The following is a 21,284-nucleotide window of genomic DNA, read 5'->3' on the forward strand; positions in this document are numbered from 1 at the left end:
TCAGGAACCATTAGCTTTCCTACTTAACCTAGCTAGCTCTGACCCCTGAATCTTAACTTCCACGGTTATGGGATCCTCAGCGGCTGGTATTCTTCAGTCCATCCGACTGATCGCTTGGTGCCTCTCTCTACACTGCCAACCATATCTCGTCCTGTAGGTACATACCAGCGACGAGCCAGATCACATCACCTCACACGACATCGTTCTACTCACTCTCCTCTCATCCCCATCATCAGACCGATTTGAAAGGTCCTGATGTTCTTTTTTTTCTTATATATCTAAGCAACATTATATACTCACGCTTTTCCCACCCGTGTCCCTACCATCATAGATTATAATGAAACAGTATCTAACCACGCTATCTCTGCATTCATTTACTTTCCTCGTCCTGACTTATTTACATCATGCATAACCCTTTACCATTTGGTAGGGGGGTTTCCATTCAGCCCGACCTGCACCCTCTCCAATCCAGGACCCCTCAGGGGATGTCCAACTGCCCCTGTGGGATCGGGCCTAAACCAGCAGTTGGACCGCTCACCTGCCTGTCGGCCTGATCGCCTCTAACCGCCTCTGCTTGCCAGCCTGATGCCCCTAACTGCTCCCCTGCCTGCCTGATCATCCCTAACTGCCTCTGCCTGCCGGCCTGATCACCCCTAACTGCTCTCCCCTGCTGACCTGATCTGCTTAACCGCCTCTGCTTCAGCTCCTGCCACCATGGCTTTATCCAGAAGGACGTCTGGAAGATGTCTGGTCTAATTAGCATATTATCCTTCTATTAGTATAGATTTTATTATTAAAAACAGCCAAATTAACAAGTTTCAGCTAGCTATTACTATCTGTTATTTTCAATTTCAGATATCTGCATATGTTGTCAGACTACATTGGTTTTACAGGAGGCCTCTTAGATGTATTGGTTTTTCATTCAATGTCAATTATTCAACCAGTATTTAAGAAGTGCTCCTGTATATTGGATATCTGACATTATGACTTTGACCTGTTTTACTTTGAGTTGTTTACTCATCTGTTTTGCTGCCAGTAACATTACAGTCTGCATTTTAGCCATTTTAACACCATCATGAGAACATCTGCGTTTTGTAGAAGACTGATTTGTCATGCTTATTTGATGTTTTAGACCCTTGAGGAGGCTGGGGGAAGGTGTTTGAGCTCCGTATTATCCTATATTTTCAACTTTAAGACCACACAGAAAATTCCAACTAAATTTCTAATGTTTTATTAGAATTACAATATATGCATACTAGCCCTAGCCAGGTGGCTCAGTTGGTTGGAGTGTTGTCCCATACACCAAAAGTTTGGGAGGCAACCAATCCCAGTCAGGGCAAGTTTGGGAGGCAACTGATCAATGTTTTTCTCTCACATTGATGTTTCTCTCTGTGTGTCTGTCTCTCTCCCTCCTTCTCTCTCTAAAATCAATAAACATACCCTGGGGTGAGGATTTTTTTAAAAAACACATGAAAATATATGCATACTTTATATAATGTGATTTTTTAAAAATATAATGATGGAAGGGTAAAATATTACACAACCTTGCAAAGTAACCAGGTAATCTACTAGAAGAAAAATTTAGCTGTCTTTGTTTTTCCTGACTATAAAATTATAATGATAGCCCTGGCCGGTGTGGCTCAGTTGACTGAAGCATCATCCATACACCAGAAGGTGGCTGGTTCAATTTCTGGTCAGGGCACATACCCAGGTTTTGGGTTGGATCCCCAGTGGGGGCTTGAATGGAAGGAGGCAACTGATCAATGTTTTTCTCACACTGATGTTTCCGTCTCCTCTCTCCCCTCTTTCCTCTCTGTAAAATCAATTTTAAAAATAAAATCATAATGATAACTTAAATAGAACTTACTATGTACCAACACTGTTCTGCATGTAATATATGCATTAGTACTTAGCCGTTGCAAATGCCTTATGAGTTAAATACTATATAGATCCACATTTTTCGAGGCACAGAGAGTGTAGGTTACTTGCACCAGGTCACATAACTGGTAAATGACAGAGCTAAGATTTAAACTTAGGTTCCACTCAACAGTAAGCCCTGGCTTAAAAATAATACCAGATAGAAATTTAAGCAACACAGAAATTAATAAAATAGAAATTATAAATCCCCCATAACAGTGATAGAGAAATGAGTAGAGATATCTGTTAATTACATTAACAATGTAGACAAATTAATAAAAATAGGTAAGTGTACATGTTTTTTTGTATTTTGACAATATGGAGTCAATGGTGGCATCACAATCCACTCCTTCATCTGTATTCCATCATTGTATAAAGAATGCCTGGTACTTAGGCATAATACTTCTGTAGTATAAAAAATACTGCAGAGCTAATTCTGTTATAATTTGAACTCTGATTAACAAGATATTCAAACCTCACCTTTTAAGTTACAGTTAAACCTCGGTTCTCAAATATCTCCCATCTCAAACAATTCCATTCTCCTTTTTTTTTTTTAATCCTCACCCGAGGATATTTTTCCATTGATTTTTTTTTTTTTTTTTAGAGAGAGTGGAAGAGAGAGGGAAAGACAGAAACATCAATATGAAAGAAACACATCATTGGTTGCCTTCTACATGAGCCAGACCAGGGCCAGGGCTGGGGAGGAGCCTGCAACCAAGGTACGTGCCCTTGACCGGAATGGAACCTGGGACCCTTCAGTCCACAGGCCGACTGCTCTATCCACGGAGCGAAACCGGCTAGGGCCAATTCCATTCTTGACCAAGTTGTTCACGGAAAAAATGTCTGGGTTGTTGAACAAGCTTCAGTTCTCGACCAGATAACCTTTCCATGCTGGTACATTAGTGTGACAAAAAGCATTTCTTAGGCCACAAAGGAGAAAAGGAGAAAATTCGAGTCCATTTACATCTTTTTGCTTTTGTTGCTGGTGAAATTTGAAAACAAAGAGACCACTAAGTGCTAATGTTGCTCAGGATGTGAAAGAAACAATGATCACAGGTAAATGAAGTAGAAAAACTGTTGTTAACACTCCTGTGTGGGGTGAATTTCCTGCCAAAATATAAGATGGCTCTGTCTTTTGGTTAAGTGAAGATGTCTAAGATATCGCATACTGATTCCTGAGACTCCCCTGGAAGGGGTGCTGAAAGTGATTCCTTTAAGTTTAGTAGGGAGTGGTTTGATAAAATTAAGAAAAAGTATTTGTTTATAGGTTAAACAGAACTTTAGACATGTACTATATATAAGAAAGGTTAAAACGGAATCATTTGAGGGTCTGGAACGAATTCAATTTATGTCATTTCTAATGGAAAAAATGATTCGGTTTTTGAACAAATCGCTTTTCCAACAGCCTTCTGGAATAAACTAAGTTTGAGAACCGAGGTTCCACTGTATTTGTTTCGGTACAGCAAATTCATGATATATGTAAGTGGTGAGATCATACTTTGGAGTTTTTATGACAGAATAATCCTGTTAGGATATTTTTCCTTAAAAACAACAACTTATTTCTTAACTTTTAGAGATGCACAAAGACTTGAAGAATTCTTCACCAAAAATCAGCAGCTGAGAGAGCAACAGAAAGTTCTTCATGAAACCATTAAAGTTTTAGAAGATCGGTGAGTCTTGGGTGAAATTTGAAAACATAACGAGACCGCTAAGCGCTAATGTTGCTCAGGGTGTGAAAGAAACAATGATCACAGGTAAATGACCAAGTAGAAAAGTTCTTGGGTCTCCTTGAGTAAGAGGTGATTTTTCCCCCTTAATGGAAAGTACATTGTATTCAGCTCTAGGACCAAAAGTGATTTTTTTTTTCCAACCTTACGTCAACTTTGGATAAATACTTTGAAAGTAAGGATATACTCTTGCAATGCTTGTTGTTTTTACTAATTACAGCAATTCTTTCTAGTATCTTCTGATCTTTTCTTCACTTTATGATTTCGAGTTTGGGCTTCCAGTTCTGTTATTCTTTGAATTTTGTGTTTCTCTTCTTAACTGAATTTTTCCTTTCCAGGCCCATTCGGAGAAAAAATGTCAGTGGATGAATGCCCCTACCCTTGCCACTGAAGTATTTTATAAATTACTCTCTTATTCAGTTAATATATTTAATTGTGAACATTATCTTTTTTGTGGAGTTTCTGGATTGGTAAACATGTGGAGATGTGGGGAGAGTAGTGTACCCAGGGAGGGGGGGGGGGGAATATATATATATATCTTTTATTCTGCAATTTTTTAAAAATTTTATTTAGTGATTTGGGAAAGAGAGAGAGAAACATCGATTTGTTGTCCCACTTATTTATGCATTCATTGGTTGATCTTGTATGCACCCTGACTGGGGATTGAACACGCAACCTTGACTTATCGGGATGATGCTCTAACCAACTTAGCTACCTGGTCAGGGCTATTCTGCAGTTTTTTAAAACTAGATTCTTTTCTATTTTTGATCTATGGTCACTAATTTCCTGTGGATATCCTGCTTCTCTACTGTTTCTTATTCTTAATGTTCTCTTGCCTTTCATTCCCTTCATCTTTAGGTCCTTAAAGTTAGGTGGGCCTATAATTCATTATGTGGTAGTAATTTGGTGGTGGGAGTGGGGGTGGGACAAAAAGCGTAGTTCATTTGTTTATATATATGCTTTTCTCTCCTTCAAATACAAATCTGAAATTTTCTTTTGGGCTTTCTTTAAGGTTTATTCCTTGTTTCATGAAGCCTCATATAATTAAAACAAGAATGTCCTAGATCTGACCCTTATTGTTTTATGGAGGAATTGATATGTATTGAGGGCCCAGGCATCCAGCACTTAACCTTCACATTAACGCTATAAGATGGATGGTAGATCCATTTACATGTGAGGAAACTGAGCTGGGAAAGTGTCCCTACTGTTTCATGATGCCTTGTCAGTATGCTGTCTTAATTTTATAAATGTGTAAATGAATTACACTTTAACTGATTATCTCAAAGTATTTGTGCTTGACCTAAAGTTACCAAGACACATACTCTGAAATAGTTTTCACCATTGCCTATTATCTAGTCTATTTTCTAGAAGTTTTTTATTTTTATTTTTATATTGCTACTAATTGAATACTACCTTTAAATGTCTACGTAGGTAACATTTGATAAAATTCTGCCTTATAAAATTTCATTTTAGTTTTATATCATATGTAAGAATGGTATCTAGAGCAAGCTTTATAAATCTATAAAAATTAATGTTTTTCTGAGACCTTAAAAAAGCAACACATATTTTGTTAAAATTTCTAAATAATTCTGAAACTTGCCATCTACTCTAAATAAGATGAAGTGATTCTTACACTAATGTTGTAAAAACATTGTGAGATGTTTAGATGAAAGGAGATTACCCAATAAAGGTAAATTGGATAATAAAAAGGTTTAATTTTATGTGGCTCGTTTATGTTTTACCACTACTATTATTACATTTACAAACTTTCCTTTAAGGAATCAAAGTATTTCACTAAATCTAAGAAACAGTCACTATGCTAGAAAAGTAGAGAGAATGCATTTTCTTAAATAAAATTTTAAAAAATCTGAACAAAGCAGTTAAACCATAGTTGTTCAGTAGATTTTAATGTTTTTAAAAGCATTTTTGGTAGTCATGAGAAACTCATATTTCAACTGTCATTAAAAGGGAAAATTGGTACTCATAATCAGAGGATTTGTGTTTCTGCAACTATTTTTCAAATACTGGACCAAATATTCTCTTTTGTCTTGCTAACTGTCTTTCTCATAGATTTGAATTTAAACATCATATTCTTCAGGAGACCTCTGACTTCCTAGACTAGGTTAAGTTCTGCTATGTGCTTTATACTTCACTAGAGGCCCAGTGCGCGAATTCGTGCACCAGTCGGGTCCCTCGGCCTGGCCTGTGGGATTGGGCCGAAACCGGCTCTCCGACATCCTCCGAGGGGTCCCGGATTGTGAGAGGGCACAGGCCAGGCTGAGGGACCCCACCAGTGCACGATCGGGGCTGGAGAGGGAAGCGGGAGGTTGGCCAGCTGGGGAGGGACCACGGGAGGGTGCCAGGGTGTGTCTGGCCTTTCTCACTCAGTCCTGATGGGCCAGATCCCAGCAGCAAGCTATCCTACCAGTCGGAGCGTCTGCCCCCTGGTGGTCAGTGCACATCATAGCAAGCAGTTGGGCAGCCTTAGCATATCATTAGCATATCATGCTTTGATTGGTTGAATGGACAACTGGCCACTTAGCATATTAAGCTTTTATTATATAGGACTAGAGGCCCGGTGCACAAAAATTTGTGCACTCGAGGGTAGGGGATCCCTCAGCCCGGCCTGTGCCCTTTCGCAGTTTGGGACCCCTCGGGGGTGACCACTTGCTGGCTTAGGCCCACTCCTCAGGGGATCAGGCCTAAGCTGGCAGTCAGACATCCCTCTGGCAGTCCGGCAGCCCTCGGGGGATGTCCACTTGCCAGCGGGGAGCAGACCTAAGCTGCAGTCAGACATCCTTAGCGCTGCTGAGGAGTGGGGAGAGGCTCCCTCCACCACTGCTGTACTGGCAGCTGTCAGCCTGGCTTGTGGCTGAGCAGAGCTCCCCCCTGTGAGAGCACACTGACCACCAGAGGGCAGCTCCTGCATTGAGCGTCTGCCCCCTGGTGGTCAGTGTGTGTCATAGTGACCAGTCATTTCCAGTCCTTCTGCTGTTAGGGTCAGTTTGCATATTACCCTGTTATTATATAGGATAGAGGCCTGGTGCACGGGTGGGGGCCGGCTGGTTTGCCCTGAAGGGTGTCCCGGATCAGGGTAGGGGTCCCGCTTGGGTGCCTGGCCAGCCTGGGTGAGGGGCTGATGGCTGTTTGCAGCTGGTCACACCCCCTTCAGGGTGGGGGTCCCCACTGGGGTGCCTAGCCAGCCTGGATGACGGGCTCATGGCTGTTTGCAGCTGGTCACACCCCCTTCAGGGTGGGGGTCCTCACTGGGGTGCCTGGCCAGCCTGGATGAGGGGCTGATGGCTGTTTGCAGCTGGTCACACCCCCTTCAGGGTAGGGGTCCCCACTGGGGAGCCTGGCCAGTCTGGGTGAGGGGCTGAGGGCCGTTTTCAGGCTGGCAGGCGACTGAAGCTCCCAGCCTCTTTTTTTTTTTTTTTTTTATTCTGGGATTTATTTACCTTCTATAGCTGTCACTGGAGCTGAGAGCCGGCTCCAGCTCTGAGGCCGTGGCTGGCTGAAAGCAGGTATCTGGGTTTGTTTAGCTTCTATAATTGAAACTCTGTTGCCATCATTGGCGCTCTAAGCTCTGAGCCCGCTGCCGGCTGAAAGCAGGTACCTGGGGTTTGTTTAGCTTCTATAATTGCAACATTGTTGCATCCGGAGTTCAGAGTTGGGCTGCCGCAGGCGGGGGACCTTGGCTTCCTCCATCACTGGAGCAAGCAAGCCTCATGTTTGCTTCAGCTGCGTGGCTGCCGGCTGCCATCTTTGTTGGCAGTTAATTTGCATATCCTGCTGATTAGCCAATGGGAAGCATAGCGGAGGTATGGTTAATTACCATGTTTGTCTATTATTAGATAGGATAGTACCCTGTATTTCTTCTGTCATGGTATGAATCATACTTTGTTGTAATTACTTACTTTTTTATTGTCTGTTTTTCACTAGCAGACTGTTGTAAACTCTTTAAAATAAGTAACATTATGTTGGCCACCTTTGTATTTATAGTACCTACAGTACTCATTGTACGTGTTCAGTGAAACCCTTTTGAATGAAAATAAATTTAAGGAAATTTTGGGAGGTATAGAAAGCAATTGTGCATACTTCTCAATCTGGTGAGTTTTAATTGCAAAATAAATTATTAGTTCTTCATTTCTGTGAACAAGCTGGGATAAAACTCAGAACACATGTTGCTGTCTGTTCTTACAAGTGGAATTACTCTTCTTTCCCTTTTTCCTACCAACTGCATTCTCCTGTGAAATTGAGGCAAAAAATTGAGGATTTTTTTTTTCTTTCTCTGACAACTACAGTGGAGGATAGGCAAGAGGAAAGCAATGGAGCTCTGCTGATGGAAATGGGAGCATATTTTCTCACATCCATTTAAACTCAAATAGGACCAGTGAGCAATTAGGAGTTGACTCACAAATATTATTATCAAGAGTGGCAGTTGATTGGAGAAATCTGGAAGTAATAAACAAGCCAGGGAATATTGCTTTATAACTGTGTCAGTGGCATTTTTAAACTTGGAAACTAGGGGTCCCAAGGGATTGTTTTTCATTATACTTTATAACATTTTAATATCAGATATGATTTCTTAGAAACAATAAGGTGTTTAGTTTTTAATGTCAAACTGGCTAGTAGAATGACATTTAAATAATTCATTAAAAGTGGTTAATGCAGTTTAACTCCTTTAGTGTTTTTTCAAAGACCTTTCAATGTCCTGTGATTTTTGGCTTCTAGAAATTGTCATTCCATTAATGCAACCTTTGATCTCTAACCTTTATTTTTTATATCCTTATCAAAACGCTGTTTATGAGTTTTACTTTTATATAAAAAATCTCTAGGTTCTTTTTGTTTGTTTTAGTTGTACAGTTTTCATATTGTATTTCCTTTTTTAAAAAATGGTCTATACTACCAGGCTGTGGCTTCCTTAGACACTTAAATACTTAGTATCTTATTCATTTAGATTATTGAGATGTAATTATTATCCAAGAATATGTTTCCTAAATTCCTAATGTGGGGCATGTATCTTTTTTAACTGTATATTTTCTGATTATATAAATAATGAAATGAGTAAAATTTTGAAACATATAGAAAAACACTAAGAAGAAAATCTCCTATAATACTGATATCTGCAAGATAACTATTACTAACATTTTGGAGTACACCTTTCTCTCCACGTTCCCCTCCCCATGTACTATATGTATTTTTCTCTGCTCTTTAGCACTCACACATAATTAGTAAAAGCTATTTGTAATCTTTTTTTGTTTACATAATAGTTGCATTGTGAATTTTTACTAACACTGGGTGTTTGTTATTTTAATGCTGAAGGGAGCAAAGTATGAGGTAACTTTTTTAAAAAAACTTTGAGTTCCTTAATCTTTAGTATTGATTCAACTAAAAATGTTTTTGAGCACTCATTAGTGTTATAATATGTGCTAAGCAAAGCAAATGCAAGCTTGCTTAAGATATAATGCTGCTCCCTGAGTATTGTACTGGCATATTTTGGCTATAATATTAAAATAAGGTTAGGTTCTTCAATAAATAAGTTCCCTTGAATAGAGTTTGAAATTAGCGGATTTTTACAGAATTTCACTCAGAATTGCAATCTGTAGAAAGTTTTGTTGTAGCATGATTTCAGCCTATTTGAGAATTTGTTAAAGGTATGAATATATCATTAAATTAGTTAATTTTCTCTATATTTGCAAGTCAATTCTTTAGTTCTTCATAAAGAATAAAAATCTTGGGGTTCAAATATTTTAAAAAATCTTTTCGTACTTGAATTTTTTTTTTTAATATCAGCTTTACTGATGTATAATTGGCAAATAAAATTGTAAAATAAAGTGTACATCTTAGTGAGTTGATAGACATACATTTTGAAAGAATTCCTACCCTTTGGGGATAACACATCCATCACTCACTTATTTACTTATTTTTTTATGAGAACATTTAAGTTCTATTCTAAAAATGTTTTGTTTTTGTTTCATAGATTAAGAGCAGGATTATGTGATCGCTGTGCAGTAACTGAAGAACACATGCGAAAAAAACAGCAAGAATTTGAAAATATCCGGCAGCAGAATCTTAAACTTATCACAGAGCTTAGTGAGTTTCCTTTTTCATTTGTTAAGTATTTAAAGCATAATGTACTATTGTTAAAAACCTATTAGTAAATTGGTTGCAACCAAATAAATGGATTGTTTACATATATTTTTCCTTATTCAGGCAAAAGTTCAAATATCCTTCCTTCACTTTGTATAGATTTAATCTCATGATTATTTTAGTAAGAAATACTTACCAGAAGATTGTGCACATACTGTCCACATTGGCATTAAAGTCTCACCAGCTGTAATACAAGAAGTAAATTTCCTACAGATATGTCCAAATTTGCTTCTTTGGTTTTACCTTTATTTTGTGTAATTTGACTATTTAGTAAACTTAAATACAAAACAGACAATATAATGTTCTACAAAGGTGTATCCTTTTTTTGTTTTCATGACATACTATTACAAGTATATCATTTTCAATTAGGCTCCTTTACCCATTTAATATAGGGTTTTCTTTCATTCTTAGCCTTTTCCTCCTAACCTTTTTCTATTCTAATACCTCTCTTAACCTTTTCTTTTACCTGTTTTTATTTTTTAAGTATATTTTTATTGATTTCAGAGAGGAAGGGAGAGGGAGAAAGAGAAACATCAATGATGAGGATCATTGATTGGCTGCCTCCTGTACATCCCCTACTGGGAATCAAACCTGCAACCTGGGCATGTGCCCTTGACTGGAATTGAACCTGGGACCCTTTGGTCTGTAGGCCAATGTTCTATCCACTGAGCCAAACCAGCCAGGGCCCAAAGTTATTGTAAAAATAAACACACTAAGGGCTTCGTGTTTATGAATTTTTGGTGTTTCTATCTTATTGATACTGTTTTCTTCCTGTCCTGTCTTTTTTTGTTACTACTCTTGCCAATTATTGAATTTGGAGTATAATTGATTTTCTTCTATTTCATTTTAATTTCATTATTTTGGGGTTTGTACCTCCTATTCATTGAAGGTAAATATCAGGGTTGTGCCGCTTGCTTTTGAACACACTCTTGAGTGTCACAGCTTTAATTTTATTCTATACTGGGGTTTTCTGTTTTGTTTTGTTTTTAAACATGTTTTTTAATTGATTTTAGAGAGAGAGGAAGGGAGAGAGAAACATCCATCTGCTGTCTCCTGCATGCCCGCTACTGGGGATCGAGCCCACCCCCAGGCATATGCCCTGACTAGAAATCGAACCAGTGACCTTTTGGTGCATGGGATAATGCTCAAGCAACTGAGCCACACTAGCCAGGGCTTTACCATTGTTTTTTTGTTTTTGTTGTTTTCTTATAAACTATTACATAGGTCCCCCCTTTTCCCCCATTAACCTCTTCCAGCCCACTCCCGTTCTCCCCCCACCATTTTTTTTAATTCTTATTTTTATTCTTTTTGATCAACTCATTTAACAATAGCCTAACTTGTCAATGTTTTCTTCTCACTTTGATATATTAACAAATCAATCTTCCCATCATTCATCTGTGAAAAATAACTTAATTTTTTAAGATAAATTTTAGACTTCTTAGCCTGCTTTTGAAGGTTTTCTACCATTTGTTATACCCAGTCAGTCTTTCTAACTTTGTTCCATTAATTCTCTGCATAGAATAGTCACTTGTCCAGTTCATTTGTCCTCTGTGGTGAATTTTTTTCTGGTTTCAAGGGCCCAAAACAACCTTTTTCTCCTTGAAATTTTCTTTAGTACTTTATCTGTACCTCTCTAATGCCCTTGTGACTTTCAGGTATATAAAATGTGTTTAATTATAGCTTGTCTCTCATTAGACTACACCTTTCTGTAGGCCATTGTCCATATCTTAAGGTTTTTCTAGATCCTTCACAGGAGGTAGTCTAGCAACCTCACATATAGTAGATAGTCAAAAAATTTTGTTTGCTCAATTAAAGAAAATATTTTTAGGCCTGGTCAGGATGGCTCAGTGGTTGAGCATCAGCCTATGAATCAGGAGGTCATATGCCTAGGTCAGTGGTCGGCAAACCACGGCTCACAAGCCACATGCGGCTCTTTGGCCCCTTGAGTGTGGCTCTTCCACAAAATACCATGTGCGGGCGTGCACGTACAGTGCAATTGAAACTTCGTGGCTCGTGCACAGAAGTCGGTTTTCGTCCTGGGCAACTTTATTTTGAAGAAGTGGCGTTAGACGAAGTGGAGGGTGGACATATAGAGAGGATGAATGAAAGGAGATAGACGAAACAAGTATACAAGACGAGTGTGGATGGGAGAGTTGGAAGGGGTCGACCTCAGCGAACGTACCTCAATCAGATTGAGGACGTTTTTAGCAAAGGCCAGCTTAGGAGTACCCTAATTAAGTTAATAACAATGTACCTACCTATATAGTTTAAGTTTAAAAAATTTGGCTCTCAAAAGAAATTTCAGTCGTTGTACTGTTGATATTTGGCTCTGTTGACTAATGAGTTTGCCTACCACTGGCCTAGGTTGTGGGCCTGATCCCCCAGCAGGGGGCGTGCAGGAGGCAGCCAATCAATGATTCTCTCTCATCATTGATGTTTCTATCTCTCCCTCTCCCTTTCTCTCTGAAATCAATAAAAATATATTTTAAAAAAGAAAAGAAAATATGTTTAAATTAGTAAAGCACTAAATTATTAACAAATTTTTAGACTATGATTCATTTTCTTTGGTACAGGTTAATTGGATTTACTGTTATTGATTATATATTTATATATATTTAGCTCCTAGTAAAACACATCCTTAACCAGGAACATCATAGTAAGTATTGGTAAGAGATTTGTACTGGCTACAGTAGAAATTATAGCCCATAATTGAGTTTTTGCTTTATAAATTAAATATGGGTGGATAGGAAATTTTAGTTGAGGTGGATTCAAACAGACTTCAATCGATATGTTTAGATTATTGATATAATTACTCATAAAACATAGAGTACCACTAAAGGAGAAAATATGATTGAGTGTGTTTATGTTATAAAAATTACACTGATATCCAGTGTTATATTACTTTTATGGTCAGATTTATTTCAAGATAAATGACTCTCACTAAAATGGTATTTGAAATTAGTAGAACTGAGTAACCAGATGGAATGCTTTCTTGTCCTCAATATGAATAATTAGACCCTACTCCCCAGTACATGAGGTACTCTTTCTTTTTTTGCTCACAAGCATTACATAAAATTATTAATCATTTACATGGAACTGGCAGAATATGAGATGTAATCACTACCTAGTAACAAATTAGCTTTGCATGGTAACGTTAATCCTAACATTTTGACTTAGAATTAAAAATCCTAATGTCTCTATAATTGTTGAAATTATTGAAAAAGCCTGACATACATGTTAAAAGAGTTATAATATGTGCCATTTTTTTCACATTATATTTAAGTGAATGAAAAGAATACTCTACAGGAAGAAAATAAAAAGCTTTCTGAACAACTGCAGCAGAAAATTGAGTAAGTATATTTTCCAAATTGCAGTAGAAAATTGAATAATTGAATATTTTCCCCCAATTTTTCTTTCTTCATTTTATTTAGCTATACAAACTGTAAAAATATATTAAGAGTTGCAGATTTCATTTTTAAAAATTATAAAGTGTTCTGTAATAAAAAAATGTAAAGAAAATCACTATATTTTTGTTCATGTTTTGGGAATACGTATGAAAGTGTATATATCTCTTAGCGCGAGAAAGTATCTGAACATTTTAATTTAAAATGTTTTAATTTTAATAATTATTATAAATAATACATTATTAAAATACATTTCAAATAAATATTTTAGTTTTGTTACCTTTCTTCCAGCCCTGTCCTGGAAGCTTCCTAAGAGCAAACTGAATAAGTATTTCCTCTTACACACTTCTCAGGCCACAAAAACTCTCTCTCTGATCTCTCCCTCTCCCACCATTTCTCTTAAAGAATAAAAATAACTTTTATCCTGTGTACCAGTTACTCTTCTTTGTGTTTTATGTTTATTATTTCTATTGTTCATTATGCTTCTTCAAGGTAGTTTTATTATCTGTACTTTATGGATGAAGGAACCAAAGCTTACAAAAATCAAGTAACTTGCCTTGGTCTCACAGTTAGTAGGTTTTAACACCATCACTCAGACCCATATCTTCTGACTTAAAGGCCTCTGTTCTTTTCTTTATGTGACAGTGTCTCCAAAAAATAGCCTAATGGTCGACCAGTGCAGAGCAGAGATATGGCTACCTCTTATTTTCCACTTACATAAAATTTATATAATATTATTTTAAGAATTAGGATTCAGGATAGTCCCAATGGTTTTATAGGGCTCTGAAAGATTCTATTATATTTGAGTAGACATCTATAACAATTTTGGTATAAACTATGCTGATGTAATATTCTTTGGGTTTAGAAGAGTTATTTTCTTATGTATAAACACATCTCAAAGGTGAAACTAACATCCTTATCAGAATATTTTAGGTAGTGGATATCCAGTAGGGTTTTGATATTCCTCCCATGTGATCAGTCACTATACATTGGGAGCCAAAGGGGATTTTGAGGAGGGATAACAGATGAGAACAGAAGCGAGGAGATCAGACTGAGGCTGTCAAACATGTATATGAAAAGGTCAACACTTGCTAATTTTCCTCATGCTGTTAGAACACAGATTCATAATCTTTTACATACAATTCTAAAACCCAAAAGGTGTTTGTTTTTTTTAAATGTTATCCACAACTTACCTCAACTGACAGGATGCTATTTATAGTTCTTATTTATCCCACCATTTCATGTGAGCATTCGATGGCTTGCTGTGAAAATATCCATGTGCTTGGCTACAGGATGATACCTCAGGCTCCCCTGTGTTATATAATCATCTCTATATAATCTATATTACCTTTCATGTAAAAAAAAAATCTGAACTCTGAATCACATCTGCTTCCAAAGATTTCAGATAAGTGATTGTTGACCTATATTAATTTATGTTATGGGAAGTTATTTAGCACAGGTAACTTATGATGTTTTATACACATCAACCTTGATACCTATGAATACTGAAGATAAATAAGATAATATTTATATGTTATATAGAGGTTAATAGAAATTAGGTGATTACTTCAACAACCAAGCTATATAAAGTATATTGAAACCAAATAATGTCATTCACTTGATAGAAATACCAGTATTAGTTCTGATTAGAATTAGTTTATTTTTAGTGTTCTCAAATTCAAGTATTTTTCCTGTTGAGGCTCATTGATATTTTAGAAAAGATGTAAAAGCTGAAGTTTAAATTACAGTAAAGATGAATCAGGTAGACAAGCTCAGGGCAAGTATGTTTATTTAGGATATGCCTTAGTCAGAATAATGTAGGAGGTAACCTATTATCTTTTAATTCTCTTCTGAAATTTAAGATAGTTGTTATTTTCACAAGGCAACTTCTTTGTAGCTTGCTCTCCTTGAACAAATTTTCTTTTCCTTGCAGTTTAAAGAAATAAGTATTATCTCATAAAGGCAACATGGTTTCCTCTGATTACCTAACTGTAACATTATGCTATTAGCGCCTGAAGTTCCCCTGAACTTTAGAAAAATTATTTGACCTATACTTTTGCTTGTGAAATGTAGTAATTTTAACTTACCTAAACTGGTTTTGATGTTACAGATACCTTATATGGTAGGACAGTTATTTAATGACATTATAGTGAGAAATTACTCAGTAACAATTTGTCATTATAAAGTTTAAATATATATATTTCAACTCTACCAGTCACAGAAAGCAGATAATTAACTAAGCTAGGTATTGGGGTCACCAGCGGTTGCCAACCTTTTGGACCTCACGGACCACCAGTGGTCTGCAGACCACCAGTTGGCAACCGCTGAGGGTCATGACTCTTTGTTTCGGGAAATGGATGTACTGGTTCAGTGAAAGTCAAAGGAGTCAATATTTCAGTGTATACACTTAAAGACTGTAGGATTCATGTCATTCACTGTTCTCTTCTATGTGGACAGAGTTAAAAATAAAGTTTTTGTTTCATTTTGTTTTTTGTTGTTTTTTTTAAATATATTTTATTGATTTTTCACAGAGAGGAAGGGAGAGGGATAGAGTCAGAAACATCAATGAGAGAGAAACATTGATCAGCTGCCTCCTGCACACCTCCTACTGGGGATGTGCCCGCAACCAAGGTACATGCCCTTGGCCGGAATCGAACCTGGGACCTTTCAGTCCGCAGGCCGACGCTCTATCCACTGAGCCAAACCGGTTAGGGCTCATTTTGTTTTTTAAGATGAGCTACACTGCCCTCTTCTAAATTGAATTCCTTGTATGACTTCTTTAACAGAATTGTTTGAATACCTTTAGTACAAGTTCAGTCTCCCAAGCCTATTTAATTTCAGTGAGATGAAATTATTAGAAAGTTCTTTCTAAGTTTGTGTAGAAATCACTCTACTTATATGTAAGTTATATTTGTTGATACTGAGTTTTGCCTTCTGGGACCATCTGGAACAAGTTATTCCCTCTTCTACCTAGACCTTTGTATACATGAAGACAACTATCATGGCCCTCCTGAATCCTTTTCTTTTTTAATATATTTTTATTGATTTCAGAGAGGAAGGGGTAGGGGGAGAGAGATAGAAACATTAATGATGAGAGAGACTCATTGATCCGCTGCCTCCTGCATGCCCCCTACTGGGGGTCTGTGGAGAGCGGCTACAGCTTTTGGACAGGTTCAAGCTTTGGACTAATGAGAGGGCACATGGAAGTTGTTTTGTTTTTCCTTTTTTTTTTTTTTAATGACAAAGGAAGGACAAAGGAGAACAAAGGCAGCACTTGTTTATTTGGACACCTCTAGTTAGAGCTAATTTTTAATTGTTTTTTTCTTTCTTTTGTGATCCCAGCTAATTCTAGATTGGCTCTGCCAGGAAGTCAATTTCTTCTCATGACTCATTCATGTTTCAGGTTGAATTTTTATGACTAATAGGCAGGTAGGCTGTGATGTGATTAAAGTGAGGTCAGATAGATTTCACACTCCATTAATTTATAAGCCTTTCTCATATGACCAGCTTACTCTGTTTTTCCAGAATAAGACAGTTGAATTTGTAGGGAGAGATTAAAAATAAGATAGTAGCTCTAAATAGTTCTAAAATCTTCAATAAAAAAATATAGGATATAGACCACAGTAATATTGATATCCAGGAAATTAAGATATAAATAAATGTTAGAAAATATTAATCTTGAGGCCGAAACGGCCCCGGTGAGGTTGGGACGGCCCCGGTGAGGCTGAAATGGCCCCGGTGAGGTCGGGACAGCCGTGGTGAGGCCGAAACGGCCCCAGTGTGATTGAAACAGCCCCGGTGAGGGCGGGACGGCCCCGGTGAGGCCAAAACGGCCCCGGTGAGGTACGGCACCGGTGAGGTCAAGACGGCCCCGGTGAGGTTGGGACGGCCCCGGTGAGGTTGGGACGGCCCCGGTGAGGTTGAAACGGATAATGGGGACCAGTATAGTCTGATGAACAGGGGTAGATGCAGAGGCAGAGCAGCATTGAACAGACTGTCAAACTACAGTGGGAAGCCTGGGGAGGGTTTGGGAGGGGGGTTAAGAGATCAACCGAAGGACTTATATGCATGCATATAAGAATAACCAATGGACACAAGACACTAGGGGGTAGGGGAGGCCGGGGGAATTTCAAGGGGGGGGGGGGGAAGAAGACATATGTAATACTCTTTGTAATACTTTAAGAAATAAAAATTACTTAAAATAAAAAAAAAGAAACTATTAATCTTTATCTTCTAACGTTTTTTTTAAAATCTCTGTTGGTCATAGTTTATAAAATTTTCATATTATTGTATGTTTAGAGATTGTATTACAAATTGTAATAGCATAGACTATAATAGCATAGACTGGTTTTGTTATGTAAAGACTCAGTGCCTGCTAGACTGGTAGGAATTGAGTTGCAGATAAAGTCAGTAATGATTTGACATGGGAAAGTCAATTGAGTTAAAGTTAATTAACTTTACTCAATAACTACAATTTAATCCAAACCCAGTCTTTAGGTGCCATATGCCTACATCAGCACAAATTTATTTTTCTAGTGGGATCTGGGAATCTCTCATTCTCATTCATTTACTCACTAAATATTTATTGAGTACCTACTATGTGCCTATTCTTGTGGACACATGATGTATTGGTGAATCAAAGATCCTTATCTCTTGTTTACATTCTAGCAGGTGAGCAATAGGTAAGTCCATTATATACTATCTTAGAAAGCAGTAAATACTATGGATAAGGTAAAAGAGCAGGATAACAAAAAATGAGTACTAAGGCATAGGAAGAAGAATTGCAATTTCAAATAGTGTGTTCAAGGTAGGCCTTAATGAGAAAGTAAAATTCCAGCAAAGACTTGCAGAAGAGGAGGTAATTAGCCATGTGATGTATGTGCATTCCAAGCAAATGGACCAGCTAGAGCAAAGAACCTAAGGTAGGAGTATGCCAGGTGTGTTTGAGGAACCTCAAGGAAGCAAGGGTGGCTGGGCTAGAGCATGATAATGAAAGCAGGTCAGGGGATATAGGCAAGGGGAACAGATCATTAGGACCTTATAAATCATTAAGAGGACTTTGGTTTGTATTTTACGTGAAAGGGAAGATGTGGCAAGTTTTAATCAGGGGAGTGACATAACGAGTTTTAATAGGTCTGTTCAGACTGATGTTTTGAGACTAGACTATAAGGGCACCTGAATAAAAGCAGTGCCAGAAACTCAAAGGTAGAATCCTACTTGTAGTCAGTCGTTTGTCTCTTGGTCTACACTAAGGATAACACATTGAATGGTTATCAGTATTATCTTGGGAGTCTGGCTGCTGGGATTTAGATCCTGGTTCTGTTATTTACTACTAGAAGCCCGGTGCACAAAAATTTGTGCACTGGCGGGGGAGGAGGGTGGTCCCTCAGCCCAACCTGTGCCCTCTCACAGTCTAGGACCCCTCCGGCGATAACCACCTGCTGGCTTAGGCCCGCTCCCCTGGTGGCAGAGGGCACGCCCAATCCCGCGGTGTCTGCCCCATCTCCCCCGGTCGCAGATGGCAGGCCCAGATCCCGCGCTGGGACAGGCGGCTCAGATCGTGTTGCCGCCCACCCTGCCCCGCACACGGCAGTCCCGGATCCCGCGCTGGGGCAGGCCGGCAGCTTGGGATCGCGCTGCTGCCCGCCCCACCTGCCCCGCCCCGCACACGGCAGGCCAGGATCTCGCACTGGGGCAGCCGGGGATCGCGCTGCGGCCAGCCCCAGGCGGGGCGGCGCAGCGGGATCTGCCTGCAGTATGCAAATTAGTTGCCGCCTTTGTTGGCGGTTATCGTGCTGATTAGCCAATGGGAGGTGTAGCGAAGGTACGGTCAATTACCATGTTTGTCTATTATTAGATAGGATTTTAGTAAGTGACTTAACTTCTGTAACTTCCATTTTCTCATTTGTAAAATGAGACTGTTAGTAATAACTTCATACTTTGAACAGTGTCTGGCAGTGTAAACCTACAAGAATGTTGGTAATTAATATTATTTATCACCATATTTTTGTCAGTTGCCAAGTCATGTTGATTCTACTACTACAATGTTTAGCACTGGTCCCTTCCTTTCTGTAGCTGTTTTCAACATCCTAGTTCAGTGGTCAGCGAACTGCAACTCGCAAACCACATGTGGCTCTTTGGCCCCCCGAGTGTGGCTCTTCCACAAAATACCACGTGCGGGCGTGCATGTACAGTGCGATTGAAACTTCATGGCCCATGTGCAGAAGTCGGTATTTTGTGGGAGAGCACTCTCAAGGGGCCAAAGAGCCGCATGTGGCTCGCGAGCCGCAGTTTGCTGACCACTGGTAAGACTTAAAACTTTAAGTAAAGTTTATTAAGTTAATTTTAGGGAATGTTGTGGAGTGAAAGAAGATGTAGTGTCGAGGATTGAGAAAGGTATGTTGAGATGGTTTGGACGTATAGAGAGGATGAACGAAAGGAGATAGACGAAACAAGTATACAAGATGAGTGTGGATGGGAGAGTTGGAAGGGGTCGACCTCAGCGAACGTACCTCAATCAGATTGAGGACGTTTTTAGCAAAGGCCAGTTTAGGAGTACCCTAATTAAATTAATAACAATGTACCTACCTATATAGTTTAAGTTTAAAAAATCTGGCTCTCAAAAGAAATTTCAGTCGTTGTACTGTTGATATTTGGCTCTGTTGACTAATGAGTTTGCCGACCACTGGCCTAGTTCAAACCCACAGATGATCTTGGCTGGACTATTGTAGCCCCTACCTAATTGATTTCCTTGCCTCTTTTCTTTCTGTCCCAGTCTTGCACAATGCTACTGGATTGTCGCATTACTTCCATGCTCTAAAACCTTAATTCCTTTCCTCTTGCTTTCTAAACTATGTGCACACTTCATTAAGGCCCTCCTTCACATTGTTCCAGTGTGCCCTTCTCCAACACCAGTATACAATACTGCCGGCCTTTACTCAAACTCTGCATCCTCTGCTGATTTTCTCAGCCATTTGAAATTCTTTTAATTTCACCTCAAGTGGCAGCAACTACACTTTGTACATTTCTTCTCACAATAATATTCTCCACTCTAATCATTTGAATCCTTATATTTAGATTTTGAACTTTAGATGCAAGGAATTATATGTCTTAAGTTTCACCTGTGTCTTTCTCTAGCTCTATACCATATGGTAGATGTTTTAGTAAATATTCATTGAATTAATTTTCTTTCAATTGTCATTATTTTCCTCTAGGAATGATCAACAGCATCAAGCAGCTGAGCTTGAATCTGAGGAAAATGTTATTCCAGATTCACCGATAACGGCCTTTTCATTTTCTGGCATTAATCGGCTACGAAGAAGGGAGAACCTCCATGTCCGATACATAGAACAAACACATACTAAACCGGAGCTCTCTGTGTGTACAAATGGTAAGGATTTAGAGTTACACTTCAGTTATTTGGTTTTGTAAAAATAGTATCCATCTATTGTTTTTGTGTTATTCAATTTCATGGAAGGTAAATAGTCATTGTTCAGGTAAACTTGTTATACCTGTAAATTTAATTTCCACTAATGAAGTGACTGGAAAGACATTTTCTATCTGTATTATATATAGACATGTATTGTTCTTCTGAATATGTAAACACCCAGCATTTCATAAACATTGTTTATAGTTTCTTGTTTTCTTTTTATTTAAAAAATATTCTTATTGTATATATCTGAGTGGGAAAACAGGAAAGAGGAAAGGAACTTAACACTAATTTTTTATTTATTTATTTATTTATTTTTTAAATATATTTTATTGATTTTTTACAGAGAGGAAGGGAGAGAGATAGAGAGTCAGAAACATCGATGAGAGAGAAACATCGATCAGCTGCCTCCCGCACATCTCCTACTGGGGATGTGCCCGCAACCCAGGTACATGCCCTTGACCGGAATCGAACCTGGGACCTTTCAGTCCGCAGGCCGACGCTCTATCCACTGAGCCAAACCGGTTTCGCCTTAACACTAATTTTTACCTACTGTGCGCTGAGTGGTTTGAATACAGTATTACTATATTTGAATTCTCATGTAGCTATTAGCACCTATATTTTATAGATTATGAAAAAATGCTCTTTAGAAGG

At 38.3% G+C, this 21,284-nt stretch overlaps 1 protein-coding gene across 8 annotated transcripts in view; it reads left to right on the forward strand.

Annotated features, from left to right (window-relative positions):
• RBBP8 (RB binding protein 8, endonuclease) overlaps positions 1-21,284 on the forward strand; it is a 78,719-nt gene that overhangs the window by 24,777 nt on the left and 32,658 nt on the right. For 5 of the 8 annotated variants that reach the window (XM_023761150.1, XM_023761151.1, XM_006097396.3 and 2 more), the window contains 4 exons: positions 3,492-3,587; positions 9,628-9,740; positions 13,081-13,147; positions 20,416-20,591. In XM_023761150.1, coding sequence (XP_023616918.1) covers positions 3,492-3,587; positions 9,628-9,740; positions 13,081-13,147; positions 20,416-20,591 — 452 coding nt within the window. Of the gene's footprint in view, positions 1-3,491; positions 3,672-9,627; positions 9,741-13,080; positions 13,148-20,415; positions 20,592-21,284 lie in introns of all 8 variants that reach the window. The other 3 variants (XM_023761152.1, XM_023761155.1, XM_014463162.2) reach the window with 2 other exon arrangements.

Source organism: Myotis lucifugus, unplaced genomic scaffold, assembly GCF_000147115.1.
Source record: "Myotis lucifugus unplaced genomic scaffold, Myoluc2.0 scaffold_200, whole genome shotgun sequence".
In the NCBI taxonomy this organism is placed as follows: Eukaryota; Metazoa; Chordata; class Mammalia; order Chiroptera; family Vespertilionidae; genus Myotis; species Myotis lucifugus.